At 42.0% G+C, this 24,695-nt stretch overlaps 1 protein-coding gene and 1 pseudogene across 1 annotated transcript in view; one reads left to right on the top strand and one right to left on the bottom strand.

The window, feature by feature from the left end:
- The window catches only part of LOC129533393 (proton-coupled amino acid transporter 1-like), a 48,181-nt gene continuing 23,486 nt past the window's right edge, over positions 1-24,695 (bottom strand). Inside the window, exon 2 of the mRNA XM_055386249.2 lies at positions 1-2,959. Coding sequence (XP_055242224.1) covers positions 2,694-2,959 — 266 coding nt within the window. The 3' untranslated portion in view covers positions 1-2,693. The remainder of the gene's footprint in view (positions 2,960-24,695) is intronic.
- Positions 16,287-18,323, top strand: LOC101136494 (RUN domain-containing protein 1-like; annotated as a pseudogene).

The following is a 24,695-nucleotide window of genomic DNA, read 5'->3' on the forward strand; positions in this document are numbered from 1 at the left end:
GGAATGTCATGATTTTATTTGCTTCTTGGGAGCACTTCCAGCATCACTAGTGGCACTTTGTATGGATCCCATGGTGTTATTCAAGATTTATGGGATTGCACCAAACACAGTGAAAAATACACTAGAACCACAAGAGATCACTTTTACTGTAACATACAATTTACTGGAGAGATGAACTACTGAACTACTCATGCAGAGATGATTAGTGTCACATGGTATTATAAGCTGATACTAGCAACACTTGAGCTCACCACAATGGCAACAGGAGGTATCCACAAAATTATTACAACAGTATAGTATGTACTATAGTTAATTTTATGCAGTTATGATTTAATACTGCATCTTTATGTTTACATTTCTCTTGACTGTGAATGGCACTGTGTATGGTCTGTAAGTACTTGTGTGTGCTAGTTTTGATAAATTTTAACTTTTATAATAGATTTGTGTGTGTTTTATGGCAACGAATGATAAAATACCCTAATATCTGTATATATTTTATGCACTCATGACCTACCTAGCTTTTCTTAATTTTTTAATGTTTCTAGGCTACATGGTTCATCTGCAAGTTTTAAGATGGCCATAAATCTCCAAAAATTCCAATATACTTATTTAAAAAAATCCATACATAGACCTTCACAGTTCAAACCCATGTTGTTCAAGGGTCAACTGTATATGTTTCCCTTTTTGAGAAACTGCCAAACTGCTTTTCAAAGTGATTGTCCCATTTTAGATTTTCATCATCAGTGCATGAGGGTTCCAGTTTCTCTACATACTCATCAAATCTTGGTATTGTCTGCCTCTTTGATCATAGTAATTCTAGTGAGATCCCATTTTAATTATACTATTAAATTATAGAATACTGGTACTATTAAGGATCTTAGAGTTTCAACACTCTCACTTCAGATTAGGCAACTAATCCTAAAAGGAGTAAATGAACTTGCTCAAGGTCACTGAGAGATTTAGTCAGAGTTCTTTCAGTTGCAAATGTTGGAAACCCAACTGAATGTGGCTTAAGCAAAAAGGAACTGACCCATGTAACTGGAAAGCACAAGGTGAAACCTGCATCAGGCACCAGTGGAAGCAGGAGCTCCAAGGACACCAACAGGCTTTTCTTCCATCTCTTGGCATAATTTTCTCCTGCTTGATATATGCTTCTGCTGTGCAGTCTGGGAACATGTTTACTTCAGTTCCAGGTTAGTTCATCCGGGTTTATTAACCCTAGCATTAAGATTACCCTCTTCCTGATATCACTGATTAAAGTCCAAGGGCTCATGAACCCTTGATTATATGGCCATCTCAGAACAAAGCACTATGGACAGGAGGATTGAATGTACTTACTCGCCAAACCCAGGTCATGTGCTCACTTCCTGGAGTTGGGGTAGAGTCTGCTTCTCTAAAACAACTTAGGGAGTGGAGAAAGGGTGGTTGTCCAAGGCAAAATCAGGGCACTGTTTCCAGAAGAAAGAGAAAGATGATAAGAAGGCAATGATGGGACATTACTGGAGGTCCACTCTCTCCAGCTAGCTAGAAGTAGTCCTGGAACTAAAATCTAGTTTTCTATAAACCTCTGCTCAGTGCTGTTCCTATTGAATCAAGATGTTGCCTGTGGCATATAGATGCGATGTTAATGCTCATACAGCATCTTCACCTGGTTAAGGTGCCCAGTAATTGCAAACACATCAAAATTCCTGTCCTATTTGACAGGCTCAGGGAAAGTGGCCAGTTCAGGGGGCAACAGAGGCTGGAGACAAAGTCACAATTGGCCCCACCAATCAGCAGGGAAACCAAACTCTTGGTAACAAGCTTCTGAAGTAGGGAGAGCAAAGATGGTTTAGAAAGTGTCCTCAGAGGTCATCTAGTCCACCCTCTCATTTTACAGCTAGGGAAACTGAGGCTCAGAGAGGAATAGTCACTTGTCTAAAATCAGGCAGCTGAGACAGGGACAGGGTTTAGTGGTTATGAACAAGGGGTTTAGTACTAAATCGGCCAGCGTTTACATCTGGCTCCACCTCTTACTAACTGTATGAGTTAGCACTAGTTCCCTAACTTCTTGGAACCTAGATGTCCTTTTCTGTGAAATGGAGAAGACACCATCTACCTTACAGGGTTCTGCAGATGATTTAGTGGCATAACGTATGGGATGCATTTTGTACATTGCCTGGCCCACAGTGTGCCTCCATTGGTGGTGCCTGCTGGTGGTACCAGGTCTCCTGGATCACACATCAATATTTTCTCAGCTCCCAAGACATTGGGACAAGAGGTAGTCCAGCCTGGTTTGGAGAAAAGGGGACCCTGTTCATGCCTCTTCTGGTCATCATAGGAGAAAACGGTAAAATAATGAAAATCACCAACATTTGTAGAGCACCTTAGCTTTTAAAAATGTGTGTGTGCACATACTCTTCCTGACATTCCTGACAACATTCTGAGGTGGGTGAGGCTGAACTTAACTGAATTTGTGAAGTTGAGGCTCCCAAGGGGAAGTGGCCCACTCAGATCTGATGGGGGTAAATGATAGAGCTCAGGAATAGAACTCAGATCCTCTGACCCCACTCCTGTACTCTCCACCCAACACTGTGGTGGCCCCATATAAATATACACATTAGCAATTAAAGAAGGATCTTTGTTCAAACAAGGCTAGAATGTCAGTTTAGGAAGTGAAGCGGGAAATGTTGAGTTGAAAATTGGTCACTGTTTCAAGGTGCCAGTGGAGTTTGGAAAGAGGAGAGGTCTTGAGGCTGGATCAGCTCATGGAGGGCCTGGAAGGTCCCCACCAAAAATCCCACAAAGCCCAGGATGCTGATCAGGGTGTCCTTGGTGATGATGAGGGAGCTCATGCACTCTGAGTAGTAGGTAGTCATCTCCAGGAGGCACAGGATGATGAGGGGCAGGGTGCTGCTGCTCACCAAGCTCATCTGGGTAAGTGCCATGCCCAGATGGGGGATGAGGATGGCCAGGGAACCTGCAGTGGAAGAAGATAACCTGGTTTCCACTTGCCCCAGAGGGGAACACACTTACAATTAAAATTCTAGCATGGCAGAATATTGGGGGAACCCGCCCCCAGTATCTCAATGTAGGTTATTTCTATTTTCCATAAGTGTCAGCTGGCTGAGAAATAAAGAGAGACAGTACAAAGAGAGGAATTTTACAGCTGGGCTACCAGGGGTGACATCACATATCGGTAAGACCATGATGCCCACCTAAGTCTCAGACCAGCAAGTTTTTATTAAGGGTTTCAAAAGGGGAGGGGGTGTAAGAACAAGGAGTAGGTACAAAGATCACATGCTTCAAAGTGCAAAAAGCAGAACCACTAATAAGGGTCTAACAAAGTTCACATGCTTCTGAGGGAACAGGACAAAGGGCAAAAGCAGAACCACTGATAAGGGTCCAACAAAGATCACAGGGCAAAGGGCAAAAGCAGAACCACTGATAAGGGTCTGTGTTCAGCGGTGCACGTATTGTCTTGATAAACATCTTAAACAACAGAAAACGGGGTCTGAGAGCAGAGAACTGGTCTTACCACAAATTTACCAGGGCTGCGTTTTCCCAAACCTAGTAAGCCTGAGGGTTCTGCGGGAGACCAGGGCTTATCTCAGTCCTTATCTCAACTGCACAAGACAAACATTCCCAGAGCGGCCATTTATAGACCTCCCCCCAGGAATGCATTCTTTTCCCAGGGTATTAATATTAATATTCCTTGCTAGGAAAAGAATTTAGCGATATGTTTCCTACTTGCACCTCTGTTTATAGGCTCTGTGCAAGAAGAAAAATATGGCTGTTTTTGCCTGACCCTGCAGGCAGTCAGACCTTATGGTTGTGTTCCCTTGTTCCATAAAAATCACTATTATTCTGTTCTTTTTCAAGGTGCACTGATTTCATATTGTTCAAACACACATGTTTCACAATGAATTTGTACAGTTAACACAATTATCACAGTGGTCCTGAGGTGACGTACATCCTCAGCTTACAAAGATAACAGGATTAAGAGTTTATTAAAGACAGGCATAAAAAATTATAAAAGTATTATTTGAGAACTGAAAAATGTCCATAATAAGATGAAGTTGTCCCAATTTATGTTCCTCTGCTGCAGCTTCATCTGGACCCTCCGTTCAGGGTCCCTGACTTCCCATAACAGTAGAACATTTGAAAACATTTCATAGGGGCACTGAGGGGAATCTCCTTGTCTTGCTAATAACTCTCTATGGGGACAGAATCTTTTGGCAGGGTGTTAAAAGAAAAATCCAACATGTGTCCTTTCTAAAAAGGATGCAGGAGGGTAGGAGGCGTTGGACCCCAGTTATGTACACATCCAGATGGAATTCAACCTGTTTAACTAGGCCAAATTATACAACCACCTGCATTTGATTTGAGCTGTTTATATTGAACCTGATCACCAACCTCCTGGAGAGTTCAGCTACACTGAACTGGATTGATCATTGACTAAAGACATCCTACACCAATAACCTGCCATAATCAATCACAAAGTGTGCCAAAACTGGATGGATCATTGACTAGAGACATCCTACGCTGATAACCTGCCATCATCAATCATAAACTGTGCTAAAACCTTCCTGATGTGTAAACTTACTATGGCCCTTATAAGCCTCTGCTTAACCTTGCCTAGATGGAACATAATTTAGCTGCTTTGCTAGATCTGTGTCTCTTGAATTGCAATTCCTAAGACCCTAATTAAAATGTGTTTTCTTTTGTTTGCCACTCTGTAGTGTTAGTTTTATTTCTTAGTTGACATTACATGGTGTCAGAAGTGGGATGCAAAGTGACTCCCTCCTGATCTCCTGTGCCACCATATACCCAAGAAAAAGTATCTGTGGGAACTCCCTGCATTTTATTGACTCTGAATGACCCCAAACTTCACTGGATAAGTCTTTTTGTGTCCTGAACCACCTTCTTACCCTAGCTGAGGTTCAGGCCTTTTTTTGGTTGTCCTCTGTTGCCAGCTTTTACAATGGATTTCTCCTTTTTTCTGGTGACCCTGGTTGCAAAGAATCTTTGTTTTGGTGATCAATCATGGGGAGTTCCCATCCTAAGAGTGTGACTAATGACTTGTCCTATCCATGCCACATTTAAGGTTAAATCTAATGAAGGACTCTCAAGGACCTCTTCAGTAACTTAGTCCCCTTGAACAAAGGCAGAACCCAGGGCTGCAACAAAGGACTTCCCTGGCCCCTTAGAAAATCTAAATGCCTTTGCTAAATAATTCAACTTGGTTACCAAAACCTACCAGCCTGGCTATTTCAACCTTTACCAGCTGATATGCACGCTTGCTGGTGAAGGACATGCTAACACGTGGATGGAAAAAGCTGACTAGTATAACCCTTTAAATGATTTATCTAAGAGAAGAGCGACTGATCTTACTGATGTTCAAAAATTGGCAAAGATCTCCATAAACAAATCCCTGAAGTTTTCTTAAAAACTATTGACTGGAAAAACAAAATACAAAAATGCACCTAAGAACCAGATGACCCAGTCTACAAATTCATTATAGACTACAGAAAATTTTAAGGCAATACGCTGGCTTTGGCAAAATAAATTACACAACCTCCCTTGTAATTCAACTGTTATCAGTGGACTGGAAGAAGAACATGATAGTAAAGTGAAATCAACTCAGTTGGGCTACTGTGAAAACCTCTGACTTGCTTAATCTGTCCAAAAATCCCTCTAACACACCCCTGAAAGGGCAGCTGAGAAGAAAGGAACTCGTGCATTAGATCTTCAAATTCAAGCTGGTCATGTAATGAACTGTCAAATGCAACAATTAAAAACTAAACCTGTTCCCACCCCAGACTGAACTCCCTCAGGCTGGAGCACAGTGGTACGTTCACAGCTCACTGCAACTTCAAACTCTTGGGCTCAAGTGATCCTCCTGCTTCAGCCTCTTGAAGAGCTGGACCTACAGGCAGGCACACACCACTATGACTGGCTAATTTTAAAATATATTTGTAGATACAGAGTCTCGCTATATTGCCCAGGTTGGTCTGGAACTCCTGGCCTCAAGCCATCCTCTCACCTCAGCCTACCAAAGTGTTGGGATTACAGGCGTAAGCCACTGTGCCTGGCGTATTTCTCATTTTATTTTTATTTTATTTTTTGAGACACAGTCTCCCTCTGTCACCCAGGCTGGAGTGCAGTGGTGCGATCTCAGCTCACTGCAACCTCCGCCTCCCAGATTCAAGCCATTCTCATGCCTCAGCCTCTGGAGTAGTAGGGACTACAGGTGTGTATCACCATGACCGACTAATTTTTATATTTTCAGTACAGATGGGGTTGGGGTTTTCCCATGCTGGCCAGGCTGGTCTCGAACTCCTGACCTCAAGTGATCTGCCCACCTCGGCCTCCCCAAGTGTTGGGATTACAGGCGTGAGCCACTATGCCTGGCCTTATTTCTCATTTTAAAAAGGCCTTTGTTCCTAAATGTTCTCTGAACTCACTGGAAATTTAAAACTGAAGTTAACTAAAAATAAAAACCATTATGTATTGGAAGCAGATTATATCTGAGGCAGACAGCTTTTCCCCAAGAGTCTGGGCCAAGCCAGTATATGGTCATCCCACCACAGATGTATTTAGTGTATATTATCTCATAGGTACTCATGCGATGCTGCATATTATTGTGTTGTTGTTGTATATGCTTAATGAATATAAATGATACCACATTAGAATTTCATTCTGTTTCTTCCCTTTTTTTTTTTTTTTTTGTTAGGCTCCATTCATGTTGTTAGGTTTACAGTTACTACTAAAACTAAGGATGGAAATGCCCTTTGGCCCAGATACTCCACTTCCTCATATCCACCTTGAAGAAACCTTCCCACATTTCCTAAGAATGTGTATACAATAATATTCTTTGCAGCATTGTTTGTAACAGCAGAATATTGGAAACAAATTCAGTATTTTATAAGATTTTTTCATTAAATTGTAATATCAAATCTGTACTTTCTTACTCAATATCAACTTGCTTGTGACCACTATCTGATTTAAATTGCTTCTAGGCTGGGCGCGGCAGCTCACGCCTGTAATCCCAGCACTTTGGGAAGCTGAGGCGGGCAGATCTGTTGAGGTCAGGAGTTTGAGACCAGCCTGGCCAACATGGTGAAACCCCATCTCTACTAAAAATACAAAAATTAGCCGGGCATGATGGCAGGCGCCTGTAATCCCAGCTACTTGGGAGGCTGAGGCAGGAGAATCACTCGGACCCGGGAGACGGAGGTTGCAGTGAGCCAAGATCGCAGTACTACACTCCAGATTGGGCATCAGAGGCTCTGTCTCAAAATAATAATAATAATAAAATAAATTGCTTCTAAGTGGAGTTATCATTCTGTGCATTGTAGAACGTTTAGCAGCATCCCTGGCCTGTACTTACTAGACGTCAGTAGCACACCTCCCTTATGTAACAATCAAAAAGTGTCTCCAGACATTGAAAAATGTCCTCCGGGGTGGAGGAGGGACATTGAGAATGACCGGCATAAATACAAGAGGAAGATAAATAAATAAATTCAGCTAGAGACCTTGCATGGACCACTGACAATCATTTCTTGTATTTGTATAGAACTTTGGAGTTCTTATGTACTTTAATTTTCTATAAACTATATTCATTGTAAAAAATGAGAAAATGTACACAAGCAAATGGAAAACAAACATATACATAATTCTACCAGCCAGAGATCAACTATTATCCCCCTAGCCCTAGACACACACATATTCACTTTTACAAACAACCTTGCCCTGTAATATTGTCCTACTACCTACCTTTCTCACTAATGATATCTCATTAGCTTTTTTTGATGTCACATTATAATATGTTAAAGCTTAATAGGGAGACAGGACAGAAATTTATTCTACTTCAGAGATGAAGTCATTGAGACTTAGTGAAGTTAAAAGAATTTCTAATATTCTATCTTGTTATCAACTCCCACTATCAACAGAAATTTGGAAAAGCAAATTTTAGAAAAAGGATGTGTAACAAGGCTAGTGAATAGGATTTTTTTAAAAAAACTCTTCTTTTAGTTTTTAGTTTTTTAAAAAAATATTTTCCTTTTTCGTTTTGGAAGAAACTAAAACTTTCTACCTAATAGCATTACAAACATGTTAAAGGGGATAAATGTGTACTGATCTTCCTTGGTTTTTCTTTTTCAGGTTTGGGGCTATCTCACTCTGGTGTATATGGGAGCGGGAGACAGGGAAAGGGGAGGGAGGTTCTGCTTTTGTTGTGACTGTTACACTCTGGATGGGAACTGGCCTTCTTTTAATAGCACATTAACAACATTATTCTACCCGAAGGAAGACAGCTTCCCTTTGGCCTTAGCTGCCTTGTGAGTTTGGTGAACTCCCATCTCTGGCAATGTTCAACCTCTAAAATTCAACTCTAAAATCTTATGAAATATTTTTTGGAACCCTAGTTTCCGTGATTCCAAAACTACAAGCTTCTAGAATTCTGAGATTCTGGGACTCTAGCACAGAGTCTCTCAGTTGTTGTCCTGGTCTTTCTCTACAAAAGGCTATACTCTCAAGACAGAATCAAACCCAAGAAGGCTTCCCACCTTCCCAGCATGCTGGGAATTGAGGGACATGACTATTTTTGATACTTCATGGTATTTCTAAAATTAATTTGGACAACATGTGTGAACAAATGGAAAATTCATCAGAGAGATGGAAATCATACAAAAGAGTGAAATGGAAATGTGAGTAATAAAAAAATAGTAACAGAGACAAATAATTCATTAAAATTTTTTTTTTTTTTTAGAAACAGGGTCTCACTTTGTTCCCTAGGCTAGAGTACAGTGGCACAATTATAATGCACTGCGTCCTGGAACTCCTGGGCTCAACTGATCCTCCCGCCTTAGCCTCCTAAGTAGCTAGGACTTCAGGTGCATGTCACCACGCCCATCTATTTTCATATATATATATTTTTAGAGATGGGGTCCTGCTGTGTTGCCCAGGCTTATCTTGAACTCCTGGCCCCAAGCAGTCCTTCTACCTTGGCCTCCCAAAGTGCTGGGATTACAGGCATGAGCCACCACTAAGAATTCTTTTGATAAAGTTATCAGTGGACTCAATAAAGACAAGGAAATAATCTGTGAACTTGATGATAGGTCAATAAAAATTATCCAAACTGAAATATAAACAGAAAAAAAGAGTGAAAAAACTAGAACATCCAAGAGCTGTGGGACAATGTCAAACTGTTTAACATATGAGTAATTAGAATCCCAGATGAAGAAGACAGAATGTGGCAAAAGAAATATTTGACTTTGAGAAGATGAGGTAAGAGGATCACTTGAGTTCAGAAGTTCAAGACCAGCCTGGGCGACATAGTGAGACTCCCCCATCTCTATTGAAAAATATAAAATAAATAAAGAAATAATGGCCAAAAATTTTCAAAAAATAATAAAAGACATAAAACTATAGATCAAAAAGTTCAGAGCCGAGTGCAGTGGTGTATGCCTGTAGTCCCAGCTACTTTGGAGGCTAAGGCAAGAGGATGTTTTGAGTTCAGGAGTTCGAGGCCAGCACAGGCAACATCATGAGACCTCGTCTAAAAAAAAGTGCAGAGAAAAATACCAAAATAAAGAGGATAAGGACCAACACAATACACACACACACACACCTGCCTAGACACATCATATTCAAACTGATGTAAATAAAAAATAAAGAGAAAACCTTGAAAGCAGCCAAGGGAAAAAGACATTTAGACACAGAGAAACAGATATAAGAATTAAAGTTATCAGAAATTATGCAAATCAGAAGACATTGAAGTGATAGCTTGTCAGTGTTTACACAAAAACATTGTCAACCCAGAGAAAATATCTTGCAAAAATGAAGGAGAAGTAAAGCCTTTTTTTAAAAAAACAAATGAAAACTAAGATAATTACTGGCAGATCTGTTCTATAAAAGTTAAATTCTTCAGGAAGAAGAAATATTATTCCAGACAGAAACTTACATCTATAAAAAGAAATGACAATCTTTGGAGATGGTTAAAGTATAAAAGATAGTTTTTCCTTATTTTTAATTTTTTAAAAAATTGTTTTAGAGACAGGGTCTTGCTCTGTTACTCAGGCTGGAGAGTAGTGGCACAGTCATAGCTCACTGCAACCTCAAACTCCTGGGTTCAAGCAATCCTCCTCCCTGGGCCTCTCAAAGCACTGAGATTACAGGTATAAGCCACTGTGCTCAGCCTGTTCTTCTTTATTTTAAATTGCTCTAAAAGAGTTTTGATTAAAGCACAGACAAGCAAACTATGGCCTATGGGCTGGTGTGTATGTATGCGTGAAAGATTCTCCCCGGGGCCTGAAAACTTGAAGGGATGAATAACTCCTTCCTTCTCAGGCCTAGTCCAAGGCGCAAGGCCACTTGCACCAGCAGCGTGCGTCAGCAAGATAGCAGAAGCAGGAAGAGAGCTGGCTGGAGGACACCTACCCTGGCCGGAAGACACCTACCCTGGCCAGAAGACACGTACCCCTGAAGATCGAGAAAGAGGCCGTCTGGGTACTATGTACCAGTCCTGTCAGACTGGGACACTTCCTGTTTACAGAGGACTATGAAACCCCTGTCCTGTCCTCACTTGGGGCTGATGCCATTTTAGGCCTCAGGCCGCCTGCACCCAGGAGCTCATTAAAACAGCATGTTGCTCCACACCACCTCGTGTTGTCTGTTGGTGCGCTCTTGGGGTTCGAACCGATACAAGAACCTTTCAATGTGTATGTGTATGTGTGTGTGTATATATATATCACATTTTGTTTATCTGTTCATCCATTGACAGGCACTTAGGTTGATTCTGTATATTTGCTATTGTGAATAGCACTGCAGTAAACATACTAGTGCAGGTATATTTTTCATAAAATAATTTCTTTTCTTCTGGGTAGATAGCCAGTAGTGGATGGATCAAATGATTGTTCTATTTTTAGTTTTTTTGAGAAATCTCCATACTTTTTCATAGAGGCTGTAGTAATTTACATTCTCTAATGCAAATACAACAATGTATTAGCATTCCTTTTATTCTGCTCCTTGCCAACATCTGTTATATTTTGATTTCTTAATAATAGCCATTCTGACTGGTGTAACGTGATATTTCATTGTGGTTTTAATTTGCATTTCTCTGATGATTAGTGATGTTGAACATTTTTTCATATTAAAAAATGTCTACATATGTCATTTGGCAACTTTCTAATGGAGTTATTAATGTTGGGGTTTTTTTTTTTGAGTTGTTTCAATTCCTTGTAAATTCTGGATATCAGTCCCCTGTTGGATGCATAGTTTGCAAATATTTTCTCCTATCTTGCAGATTGTCTGTTCACTTTGTTAATTATTATTTTGCTGTGCAGCAGCTTTTTAGCTTAATTAAGTCCCATTTGTCTATTTTTGTTTTTGTTGCCTGTACTTTTGAGGTCTTAGTCATGAATTCTTCGCCTAGTCTAATGTCCAGAAGTGTTTTCCCTGGGTTTTCTTCTAGCATTTTAATAGTTTCAGGTCTTATGTTTAAGTCTCTAATCCAACTTGAGTTGATTTTTGTATATGGTGAGAGATAGGGGGTCCAGTTTTATTCCTCCGAATATGGCAATCCAATTTTATCAGCATCATTTATTAAAAAGGGTATCCTTTTTCCAGTGTATGTTTTTGTCAACTTTGTCAAAAATCATTTGGCTATAGACATGTGGCTCTATTTCTAGGTTCTTTTTTCTGTTCCATTGGTCTTTGTGTTTATTTCTATACCAGTGTCATGCTATTTTGGTTACTATAGCCTTGTGGTATAATTTGAGGTCAGGTAATGTGGTGCCTTCAGCTCTATTCTTTTTGCTTTGGATGCTTTGGCTATTTGGGCTTTTTGGGGGAGGGGTTCCATATAAATTTTAAGGTTTTTTTTTCTGATTCTGTGAAGAATGAGCATGGAATTTTAATAGGGATTGCATTGAATCTGTAGATCACTTTGGGCAGTATAGTCATTTTAACGACTGTGTTTTCTAGTGTTCCTTGTAGAGATCTTTCACCTCCTTGGTTAAATATATTCCTAGGTATTTTATTTTTTGTAGCTACTGTAAATGGGATTGCCTTCTTGATTTGGTTCTCAGCTTGATTGTTATTGGCATATAGAAATGCTACTGATTTTTGTATATTGATTTTGTATCCTAAAACTTTGCTGAATTCATTAATCAAACCTAAGAGTTTTTTGTTTTTGGAGGAATTTTTAGGTTTTTCTAGACATAGATCATATAATCATCAAACAGAGGTACTTTAACTTCCCTTTCCCAGTTGTATGCCTTTATTTCTTTTTCTTGCCTGATTGCTCTGGCAAGGACTTCCAGTACCATGTTGAATAGGAATGGTGAGAGTGGGCATTCTTGTCTTACTCCAGTTCTTAGGGAGATTGCTTTAAACTTTTCCCTGTTCAGTATGGTATTGGCCATGGGTTTGTTGTATACGGCCCTTGTTGTTTTGAGGTATGTTCCTTCTTTGCCTGTTCTGTTGAGGGTTTTTATCATGAGGGAATGCTGGATTTTATAAAATTATTTTTCTTCATCTATTAAGATAATCATATTGTTTTTGTCGTTAATTCTGTTTATGTGATAAATCACAGTTATTGATTAGATAAATCAATAAATAGTCTAGCTAGAAGTTTGTCAATTTTGCTTATCTTTTCAAAGAACCAACTTTTTGTTTTGTTGATCTTTTTTATCTTTTTTTGTTTTCAATTTCATTTAGTTCTGCTCTAATCTTTATTATTTCTTTTCATTTGTTAGCTTTGGGTTGGGTTTGTTCTTGTTTTTCTAGTTCCCAGAGGTGTGATAATAAGTTGTTAATTGGTGATCTTTCTATTTTGTTTTGATGTAGGCATTTAACTCTATAAACGTCCCTCTTAGCACTACTTTTTTTATATATCTCAGAATTATGTTGTATATCCATTTTCATTCATTTCAAAAATTTTTTTTTTTGAGATGGAGTTTCACTCTTGTTGCCCAGGCTGGAGTGCAATGGCATGATCTTGGCTCACTGCAACCTCTGCCTCCCAGGTTCATGTGATTCTCCTGTCTCAGCCTCCTGAGTAGCTGGGATTACAGGCACATGCCACTACACCTGGCTAATTTTTGTATTTTTAGTAAAGATGGGGTTTCATCATATTGGTCAGGCTGGTCTCGAACTCCTGACCTCAGGTGATCCACCTGCCTCGGCTTCCCAAAGTGCTGGGATTACAGGCATGAGCCACCGCACCCGGCCAAAAAAATTTTAAATTTCCATCTTAATTTCATCATGGACCCAAAGATCGTTAAGGGACATATTGTTTAATTTTCATGTATTTGGATAGTTTTGAAAGTTCCTCATGGTATTGATTTCTAGTTTTGTTTCCCTGTGGTCTGAGAAGACACTTGATAGGGTTTCAGTTTTTAAAAATTTATTGAGACTGATTTGTGGACTAACATACAATATGTCTTGGAGAATATTCCATGTGCTGATAAGAAGAATGTATACTCTGCAATTGTTGGGTAGAATGTTCTGCAAATATTATTTGGTCTATTTGGCCTAGAGTCCAATTTGAGTCTAGTGTTTCTTTGTTGATTTTCTGTCTCAGTGATCTGTCTAATGCTATGAGTGGGGTATTGAAGTCCCCCACTATTATTGTATTGCTGTCTCTTTATTTAGGTCTAGTAATACTTGTTTTATAAATCTGGGTGCTCCAGTGTTGGATGCATATATATTTAAATTGCGATATACTTTTCTTGAATTGATCTCTTTACCATTATGTAATTATTTTCTTCTTTTTTAACTATTTTTGATTTAATATCTATTTTATCTGATACAAGTATAGCTACTCCTGCTCACTTTTGGTTTCTGTTCATGTAGAATATCTTTTTCCATCTTTTAATCTTCAGTCTCTAAGTGTCTTTACCAGTAAAGTGAGTTTTTTATAAGTGGCATACTGTTGGTTCATTTTAAAGCTCAATCCCGTAATCTCTATCTTTTAAGTGGGGTCTTTATTTAGTCAAAATTGGCTTAAGATAACTTGAAATGGGCTATTAAGCTGTTGAGCAAGGGTGATGTGAGCTTCACTAAGAAGGTATACAGGTTGATGTTGGCTAATTTCCACATTGGTACAAACATTGATGTCTCCATGCAAGAAAAAGGTGAAAGAGCAGGACAATCATTCACTTTTATTTATAGGTTTTTAATCTTCTTCATGAGACTGTACAAACCACTTGCCAATACATACAAAGTTCTGGTTCATTAAACACCATCCCAACAGACTGTGAACTGCTTTGAAAAGCAGAGTATGGCATTCAGAGTAAAGTCTTTTCTCCCATACTCCATCCTCCTCGTCTGTTAAATCCTGGTAAATAAGGTCAGCAAAATTGGGGTCTTTGCCCCACCAAAATATTGACAATTCTCTTCTTCTAGGTATTTGATCTTGCTGCCAAACACCAGCTATATCTGTCTTAAGGCAGCGATTAAAGCTGTTCAAATTAGGGTCACCTTGAGTCGTGGGAAACATAATAGGGGCAGAAGTTGGGCCTTGCCATACATATCTTTTCCATTTAATCCCTGTCAAGTCAGCCAGGCAGAAGAGGTCATGGTGACCATCTTCCAGGCTGGCCTGGTTCATCATGAAGGAGGAATTCATCATCTCTCATAGTAGCTGCCACCAGCACCACAGCCACCATCTGCCATTACTGCCACCACCAACCACAGATAGAAACGCTTGACACCGGGGAGGGTGAGAGGTGGGTGGTGGTTGGAGGAGTTGAGGAAAAGGAGGTTGCTGGGCCACCTGCCACCTCTACCCACCCCCTGCCACTGCCATGAGCAGCCACTGTCACTTGGCTGGCACACAGCCACCTGGGCCTGAGGGCCAGAAGGGGGAGGTCCATGCTGCACTCACCCAGCAGGCTGGACCGTGGAGCCAATGGACGGACACCCGTATCTCTCGGAAGAAGAGAGATGTGTAGCCTTTTCACAGGAACAATAATAAATTACACAATAAATAATCAAAATTGGGTCAGAGTTGGCAAAGCCCAAGCCGTGGAAGTTTCTCCCAGGTGGGGAGGTGCTTGCACAGGGTCAGGAAAGCTGAGAATGGGGAGAGAAGCCCAGGCCCAAGCCTATAGTCTCCTCAATGGTGGCAGAATTTGCAGACTCAGACCATTCTCTGGCTCCATCTTTGTGTTGTCTCTTGCTGAGCCAGCCTAACATTGGCCCTCCTGCTGCCTCACTGCCTGGATACCATTTTATGAGCCAAGTAGGCGATGTTTTTTTCCTGCTTTAATTGAAATTTATAGGTTTTCTTATTTATTGATTTATTTATTTGAGACAGAGTTTTGCTCTTGTTGCCCAGGCTGCAGTGCAATGGCACGATCTTGGCTCACTGCAACCTCCACCTCCCGGGTTCAAGCGATTCTCCTGCCTCAGCCTCCCAAGTAGCTGGGATTACAGGCATACGCCACCACACCCAGCTAATTTTGTATTTTTAGTAGAGATGGGGTTTTGCCATTTTGGTCAGTCTGGTCTCGAACTCCTGACCTTGGTGATCTGCCCGCCTCAGCCTCCCAAAGTGCTGGGATTACAGGCATGAGCCACCGTGCCCGGCTCTCTTCACTTTAATTGTGGCCACAGGGACCAGCTTGCCCTCTCTGGGGTAAATTTTAACATTATATTTAACTTAACACAATATACCCCAAATATTACACTTTCAATGTGTAACAATATAAAAACTATTAAAATATTTTACATTTTTTGTATTACAGTTTTAAAATCTAATATTTATTTTATACTTATGGCACATCTCAATTCAGATTAGTCACATTTCAAGTGCTCAATGTGGCTAGCAACTATATTAATGCAGGCATACAAGAAATATTATAGCATTAAGTGCTTATATTAGAAAAGAAAATAGGTCTCTAATCGATAATCTAAACTCTGATGTCAAGCAACTAGAAAAAAAAATTAAAGCAAGGAGAAGGGGAGAAAAAGAAGAAAAAATGCACAAAATTGAAAACAGTGTAAAAACAATACAGGAAAATTAATAAACCAGAAAATTATTTGTTTGAAAAGATCAATAAAATCTACCAGACTGTTCAAGAAAGAAAAGACAAGAAGACACAGATTACCAATATCAGAAATGAAAAATAGGACATCACTCTAGCTCCTATTGACATTAAAAGGATAATAAGGAAATGTTAAAAAGAACCCTAGGTGGGAGGCTGAGGCGGGCGGATCACCTGAGGTCCGGAGTTCGAGACCAGCTTGGCCAACGTGGTAAAACCCCTGTCTACCAAAAACATACAAATTAGCTGCCAGGAGACTGGCCACAGTTGTGGGGCGAGGACCAGAGTGAGCAGGAAAAACAAGAGCGTCTGGAAACCCAAAGGAAGAAGCAGAAAGAACGGATACTGCAGCTCAAGACCTAGCTAGATGACTTGGAAACATGTGCCTATCCAAGAGCAGTTATGATGCCCTGCGGCAGTTCGTGTGTTGGAAAGACAGTGGGTGATCCTAGACAAGTTAATAAAGAAACTGGACATGCGTCTGAATGAGGACATCAGTTCCCTGTCCACTGAAGAGCTTCGTCAGTTTGTAGATGCAGTAGTGGCTCACATCGTCAACCCAGCCCTAGTCAAAGATTAGTTGGTTGAGCAACTGAAAACTCAGATCGGAGACCTCTAGATGTCCATCGACCTCATCCAAGATGAAGTGGGAAGCCCCTTGCAGACAGGTGGTGGACATTGTGAGCGCAGGGCCTCTGGGAAGACAGGAAATGGTTCCACCAGAACTGGCAGCAGCAGACCCACTGCCTCTAGGACACAGCAAAACAAAGGCAGGGGATGTGAAGAAAGTCCAAGGGACGGGGCTGCACCTGATGCCGCAAGCATTGGCAATGCTCCAGACTTTGCTGTTAGCTAATTTGGTTGTGCCACAGGCCAGATCCCTCTAACCCTATAACAGAGGGGCCAGGCTGACAGACTATGCTCCCTTGTTGAAGAGGCGGGAGGTGTCAGTGGACAGAGTGAAGCAGCTAGCCTTGAGGCAGCAGCCACACGACCATGTCACCACCTCTGCCATCCTCCAGGACCTCTCTCTGGCAGGCAAGGATGAGCTGGCCATGGCTGTGTGGAAGGAGCTGATGGTGGCTGTGAGGGACCTGCTAGCCCATGGACTATATGCCTCCTCCTCAGGAATGAGCCTCATCATGGCTCCTATTGCTCATTTGCTGCCAGCCTTCTCCTCAGCCCCTAAGCCCATGCACCCCTGGGAGCTCTTTGTAAAGTACTGAAACCGCCTTTGTAAAATTATGACTGAGACAGTGAAAGAGATCTAATTTAACTGACTCCATCTTGCTTCTAACCCCCAAGCTATCTTTGTTCATTCCTGGGCACAAGCTGAACTAACTATGGAAGAAACTTAGTTTGTAGTTTATAGTTTAAACAAAGATGGTAACAGCCCTTTCCCAAAGCAGACCTCCTTATCTGGGGACTAGACTAGCCACAGGATTAGAAATTATGGTTTAAGAGTCATGCACCTGGAGGCTACAAGATTCTGACCCTCCATAAACTGCTCCTAAGATCAGTGCTTGCGATATTTTGTGGGCCCTGCACTTGACGGATCAGCTGGTACCACCCAGATTGATAAACTGGCTCGTCTGATCTTGTGGCCCCCACCCAGGAACCGACTCAATGCAAGAAGACAGCTTTGACTCCCTGTGATTTCAACCGTGACCAATCAGCACTCCTGGCTCACTGGCCCCGCCCCCTACCCACCATGTTATCCTTAAAAACTCTGCCCCCAAATGCCTGGGGAGACTGATTTGAGTAATAATAAAACTGGTCTCCCGCAAAGCCAGCTTTGTGTGAATTACTCTTTCTCTGTCGCAATTCCCTTGTCTTGATGAATCTGCTCTGTCTAGGCAGCCAGCAAGGTGAACCCCTTGGGGGGTTACAGTGCTACCATGCTAAAAATGGCAGTGCTTATGCCCAGCCCGGGAGCTCTCCCAGTCTTTGCCCTTCCTGTTACAGGAGGCACTGATGTAACCCCCAAAGAGAGCCTACTGACAGTCATCCACATGGTGCTGACAGAGCATGACCCTTTTAAGCACAGTGCAGACTCTGATTTGAAGGCTTTGGTGTGCATGGCACTGAATGAGCAGCGTCTGATGTCCTGGGTGAACCTCATCTGCAAGTGCAGGTCACTCATCAAGACTCACTACCAGCCTGGGAGCTACATAGCACACACAGGCTTTGAGAGTGCCCTCAACCTGCAGTCGCCTCAGCAGCCTCAAGTTCAGCCTCCCTGTAGATCTGGCCATGCGCCAGCTCAAAAATATCAAAGATGCCTTTTGATGAGAATGCCCTGACCCCAGGCAAGCTCCTTGCTCAGTAGGGATAGATGTGTTAGTCTTCTAGCATAGAAGCAAGGAATCAAAGATGGGGTTAAAGGCATTTTTCCCAGACCCTGCTTAGGTCATCAGCCAAATGAGTGCAACGTGTGTTTTCCCCACCAACTTAACATCTTGGAAAGATGTGCTGGAGACTCTCTTGTTAAGAAGGTTCTGCCTTGGTGTGTAACCATAGTGTACATGTGGGCACATGTGCTTGAGCCTGTGTTAAAGAAATCAATTGTGGCACGTAGTACCCCAACTCATTGCGCCAAATCTGATTCTCAGAAAACCTGGGTTGCTTTAACCATTCTCTTTATGGCCGTGAGTGACAACATGAGTGAGTCATTGGTCCCAGAATAATTTTGCCTGGAGGAACCTGTTAGTTGAGCCATCTTTCACTTGAAGCATGTTTGAGAGGCCAAGGCCAGAATTTAAATTCCTTTTGTGAATAGATTTCCCTTTCTTCCTGACCCCAAGGCCAGAGGAGACTATATATTCCATGGCTGCCTCTAAAACTAGGAATGGGGATATCTGAAAACGGCATTAAAGCCAGGATGGTCTCAATCTCCTGACCTCGTGATCCACCCACCTCGGCCTCCCAAAGTGCTGTGATTACAGGAGTGAGCCACCGCACCCGGCCCACAGTCTTTTTAGAAGTAAATATATTCAAGTTAAATGAGCAAATCCTTGCCACCCAAGTTGAGTATGTACAAGAATACAAATCGGTGACCTGCAGCTGTTCCTCTTTGGGTTGTGACTCACTGGGCACCGCTTGTCCTGGAGGCTGGCTGGCTGGAGGACACCTGATCTGGTAATAAATACTGCAGCAGGGATAGGTGCCACAGCAGGATAGCAACTACAGCAGATCACTGTTTCCAGGCTGGGGGTGGAGTATTTCATTGTGAAACTGACTCTAGAATGGTTCTATTTGGTCTTCAGTATTTTAGCCTCATTCGTTCACATTTATCATACAGCTTATGGTGTTCACATTTGTCATACAGCTTGTGATGAGTACTACTCTAGGATTGGCCAAAGATGGGCAAAATATATCACTCCAAACACTACTGATTCAGCATTGTTATCATGTCTTAAATTGCCAGCTGCACTTTTTTTCTGCACTACATAATGTAGTGCATTTTAACTTAAATTTTTTTTTTTTTTTTTTTTTTTTTTGGAGACAGAGACTCGCTCTGTCGCCCAGACTGGAGTGCAGTGGCACCATCTTGGCTCACTGCAACCTCCACCTCCCAGGTTCAAGCAATTCTCCTGCCTCAGCCTTCCAAGTAGCTGGAATTACAGGCACCTGGCATCACGCCTGGCTAATGTTTATATTATTAGTAGAGACGGGGTTTCACCATGTTGGCCAGGCTGGTCTCAAACTCCTGACCTCAGGTGATCTGCCCGCCTCGGCCTCCCAAGGTGCTGAGATTACAGGCGTGAGCCACCGCATCCAGCCTTTAACTTAAATTTTTTTCAGCAACATGTTACTTGTTTAAGATACGTTATTGGTATTTCATTAGAATTAGTTCACCTTCCCTGTGAAACAAGTCCATTGTAAAATGTAGTGGAAAATGGTACATATGTGGTTGCTAATAAAATCATAGTGTTTTGTGACCAAAAAAAAGAACCCTATGCCATGAAGGTAAATGTCTTCATTTCTGAAATTCTTCAAATTATTCTCTCTAAAATGTTTGTATCTTCCAAAAAAAAAAAAAATCTCCTAGTATGAGCTGCATAACATGTTGCACCCTGGATTGGGCATCAGGAGACCTGTGTTCTAGTCCTTGCTCTGAAACTAACTTTCTGGGAGATCCAACATGTATCCTCTCCTTTCCGGGCGTTGGCTCTAGAGGCACTTTCAGTCTCCTTATCTGTGCTCCATGAATTATTAGTTACTTGCCTGAGAGGTCTGACTCAGGGTGCCTCCAAAACACTTCTTACATATTAGGCGTGAGCCAGGAAGAAACAATGCCGGAAGAGAAATCTATGGGTTGTATATTTAAAACAAATGAGAGCTAGCAGTTTACACATCTAGAGTGAATATTTTCAAGGCAAACATATATGTTTCATGCCTTCTATAATCTGCAGTTTACAATGCATCAGACAATAGCTCAAAAGCATCATCCTTCAGATTCAGTAATTTAATCACTCATTTTTGATTTTCACTTATAAAGAAAACCAAGGAAGAGAATCTCAGACTTGGAAGGAGCTTCTCATAGGTTATATAGCAAAACTATTCCTCTCTTGGAAAGTGGTTGTCCTGCCTCTGCTTAAATACCTTCGGAGATCGGGCACTCACTATACTCTTCTCACCCAGTATAAAAAAGCTCTTTGTTATGTTGAGCTTAAAATATGCAACCCTCAAACCTCTTGCTCATTAGTGCTTATTCCAACCTCACAGTATAAGCCATTCCACGCTCACCATTTACAGACATGAAGCCATTTTGCTGAACAGCCAGTAGGGGACCCTGAAGATCTTCCAGTAACAAAATATAAAGTCAAAAAGATGCAGAAAGAAACTTGTTTTATTAGGCAATCTTATTTTAAGTGAGGTGTGTATGCGTGTGTGTGTGGGTATGGGAGAGAGAGAGAGAGAGTGTGTGTGTGTGTGTGAGAGAGAGAGAGAGACAGAGAGAAAGAGGGGCAGGAGGGTGCTTAAAGGCCTTCATAAATACCTTGGGAATAAAATCTAGGTCCTGGTTGCAAATTGGCCACCTGAGTACCACACTTTTTGAATTAGCTGCCACTATTTAAAAACTGGAAAAGTTGCACAGACATACACAAAACCAGAATTCCTGGCTTCTTTGAGACTTGGAAATGACCCAGCATGGACCCTCTCCAGTTGGAGATGGGTAACTTTAGACTAAGCCATGTGCTGTTTCCTGGGCATGGGCCCTGCTCAGTCACTCACTTACTCTTCCCACCTGGCCATGGCAGGCAGGGAGAGAAAGTCACATTTTTAAACCTTGATCTTTGAGCAGACTGTGGGGCTCCTAGGAATTTCCAAGGGGAAAAAACCCAGAATCGCCATCCAAACTGGAAATGCCTTAGAGGGCTTCCTACAAATTCTCATTTTCCAAATTGAGAAATGATTTACATTTTCATCCTTGTCTCTGGTAGTAATAGTGGCCAGGATGGGGCCAGGTAGCTCTGAGGAAGCAGATTCTGACTGAGACCATCTGAGAGGGCAGCTCTTTGTTGGCAGAGGTTCAAAACCTTTCACAGCCCCTTTTGCCAAAATGGGGAGAACTAGGGAATCTTAGGGCAACACCCAATTAAAAAAAACAATAAAACAAAACAATAAAAAAAAGAGACAAAAACCAAACCAAACAAAGAGCAACAACTACCTTTACATACCATTTTTGCACACAATTCTAGGAAGTTTATGGGTGTTCAGGTTCTAATATGAAACCTTTTAAGAATAGAGGTTTCCTTCTGTATCTTTTTTTTTTTTTTTTTTGAGGCAGAGTCTTGCACTGTCTCCCGGGCTGGAGTGCAATGGCGCGATCCCAGCCCACTGCAACCTCCACCTCCCAGGTTCAAGTGATTCTCCTGCCTCACCCTGCCGAGTGGCTGTGATTATAGGCGCCCGCCACCACGTCCCGCTAACTTTTTTTTTTTTGTATTTTTAGTAGAGATGGTGGTTTCACTATGTTGGCCAGGCTGGTCTCAAACTCCTGACCTCGTGATCCACCTGCCTCGGCCTCCCAAAGTGCTGGGATTACAGGCATGAGCCACCGCACCTGGCCCCTTCTGTATCTTTTTGGCTTTATATTTTGTTGTCGGATCTTCAGGGTCCCCTACTGGCTGTTCACCAAGCTGGCTTCATGTCTATAAATGGCAAGTGTGGAATGGCTTATACTCTGAGGTTGGAATAAGCACTACTGAGTGAGAGGTTTGAGAGATACAAACTTTAATTTGAACTTAGTTTCCTCCTGATCCAGAGCTTTAACTACTTTTAGTATTTGAAGATAATAACTCTGACCATTTCTCTAACTTGGTTAATGTCATATCCATCCTGTTTTTCACAGTTACCCTTACCTGGTGACTTCTGTCATGTGATGTCCACTTGTGTGGACATCTGTTGCTTTTAACACTCCTCAATTCCCCATTCTTGGTGTAGAACCCATTTTTGCTTTGAGATACCATCCCTCTCACTGCATGGGTGTCTTGGTGGCACTGTCAATCAAAAAGCCATGACTTTCCTTGCCCAACAGATGGGCTTGTGCAATTGGACACTCTCTCCATAGAATTTGCGTCTTGAGCATTGCACTCAAAAACAGAAAACAATTGGCGGAAATTCATCCCAGAGGCACAGTCCCACTGACTTCAGTCTCAGGCTCTGCCCGGTCCCTGTCTTTCTCAATGTCTGCTTCTTTAGCTTTCCCTTGACTCTGTGAGGCATCTTCAGATCCATTTGTTTTAATTTAAGTTGTCCAGAGTTATATTCTGTTGTTTGCCTCCAAAGAACCTAACCGATGTGCCTCTCTTAGGTTCAGCTTAATTCCACAAACATTTACTAAGCCTGGAATGTTGCACTTGCTCTAGGGAGGTCCTGGTGGCCCAACTCCTGTAAACTCCTGGGGCCTGGTGGAGGGACAGAAAAGAAGCAAATCTTTCCGCCTTTTACTCACATGTCTTACAAAGCATGGCAGAGCCAATGCCCAAGTCTACCATGAGGGTTCAGCACTTGCACACCCAGGAAACAGTGATGGGCACAATGATCTTGGCAGAGACATAGAACTGCAGGGGGTAGGTAAGGCAGATGCCACCCAAGTAGAGGAGCTCAACAGACTGGTACAACCTGCGCAAGGCAGAGGGGATCAGGAAAGATCCACGCACAGACACCAGCAGGCTCTGGAGGACCCATGGGGGTTAGTCGGGAGATCATTCAGGCCAGAGCATGAGGCAGAAATTGGGAATAGTTAAAATTGCTTCCAATAACCCCCTAATTGCTAGAGAACATAGCAAGGTGCCAAGAGGCTATCTAGTAGAAACAATTGCAAACATGTCTTTAGACACTGGAGTCTCACTCAAGTGGCAAGAGTCTCACTCTCTATGAAGGGCATGAAGGTGCCAAGACCTACAGAGAAGATGGTGGATTCATGTTCTGCATCTCAACTCCTTCACAGACATCTCTTCAATGAGTGGGGTGGTGGGTGAAACTGCCTGCGCTATTTATTTATTTATTGAGACAGGATTTCACTCTATTCCCAGGGCTGGAGTGTAGTGGCACAATCCTAGCTCTCTGTAGCCTTGAACTCTTGGGCTCAAGTGATCCTCCCACCTCAACCTCCCAAGTAGCTGGGAATACAGGCATGTGCCACCATGCCCAGCTTGTCTGCCCTTTAAGGACTCTTTGTCTTTTTGAGAACTAAACTCTTACCTTTTTTCTTCTCTTGCGCAAATTCCTATCTAAGGGACCTGGGAAGCCATGCCCTACAGAGCATAAAGTCTCACTAGAAGGGTTTTATTTAACCTTATATAATGTGGCTTGCTTTTGGACCTGACACTGGCATGACATCACATAACAGACAAGGAGATCAAAATATTGTAACCCCAAATATATTTTATTTGCCATATCTTGAAATAGCCCTGCAAAGTTGTTTCTTGCAGGGGAAAAAAGTCTACATTCTATAGAGAACCCCCTTCCCTTTCCAGGCCTTTTTCTTCAGATCCAGGAGAGATTCAACTAAGTCTGGCCTCTTTTTAAGTCTGATAAGAAACATTTACAATCTATTCTCTCTGAAGCTTGCTACCTGGAGGAGGCTTCATCTGCATGATAAGAACCTTGGTCTTGGCGGTGGCTCATGGCTGTAATCCAAGGACTGTGGGAGGCCGAGGTGGGCGGATCACCTGAGGTCGGGAATTCAAGACCAGACGGTCCCACATGGAAAAACCCCCTCTCTACTAAAAATACAAAATTAGCCAGGCGTGTTGGCGCATGCCAGTAATCCCAGCTACTCGGGAGGCTGAGGCAGGAGAATTGCTTGAATCTGGGAGGTGGAGCTTGTGGTAAGCCTAGATGGCAACATTGCACTCCAGCCTGGGCAACAAGAGTAAAACTCCATCTCAAAAGAAAAAAAAAAAAACAAAGAACTTTGGTCTCCACAGTCTTAACCCAGAAAATGTATAAAACCTAGTTGTGGCTGAACCACTTTGGACACATGTCCTCAGCGTCTCTTGTGGGTTGTGTCATGGGCCATGGTCACTAGTATTTGGCTCAGAATAAATCTCTTCAAATATTTTACAGAGTTTGACTCTTTTCGTCAACACTTTCCTAATTGAATTCACGTGAGATCAGAGAGTGTGTGATGTTTATGCTGGAAAAACT

Source organism: Gorilla gorilla, chromosome 4, assembly GCF_029281585.2.
Source record: "Gorilla gorilla gorilla isolate KB3781 chromosome 4, NHGRI_mGorGor1-v2.1_pri, whole genome shotgun sequence".
Lineage (NCBI taxonomy): Eukaryota > Metazoa > Chordata > Mammalia > Primates > Hominidae > Gorilla > Gorilla gorilla.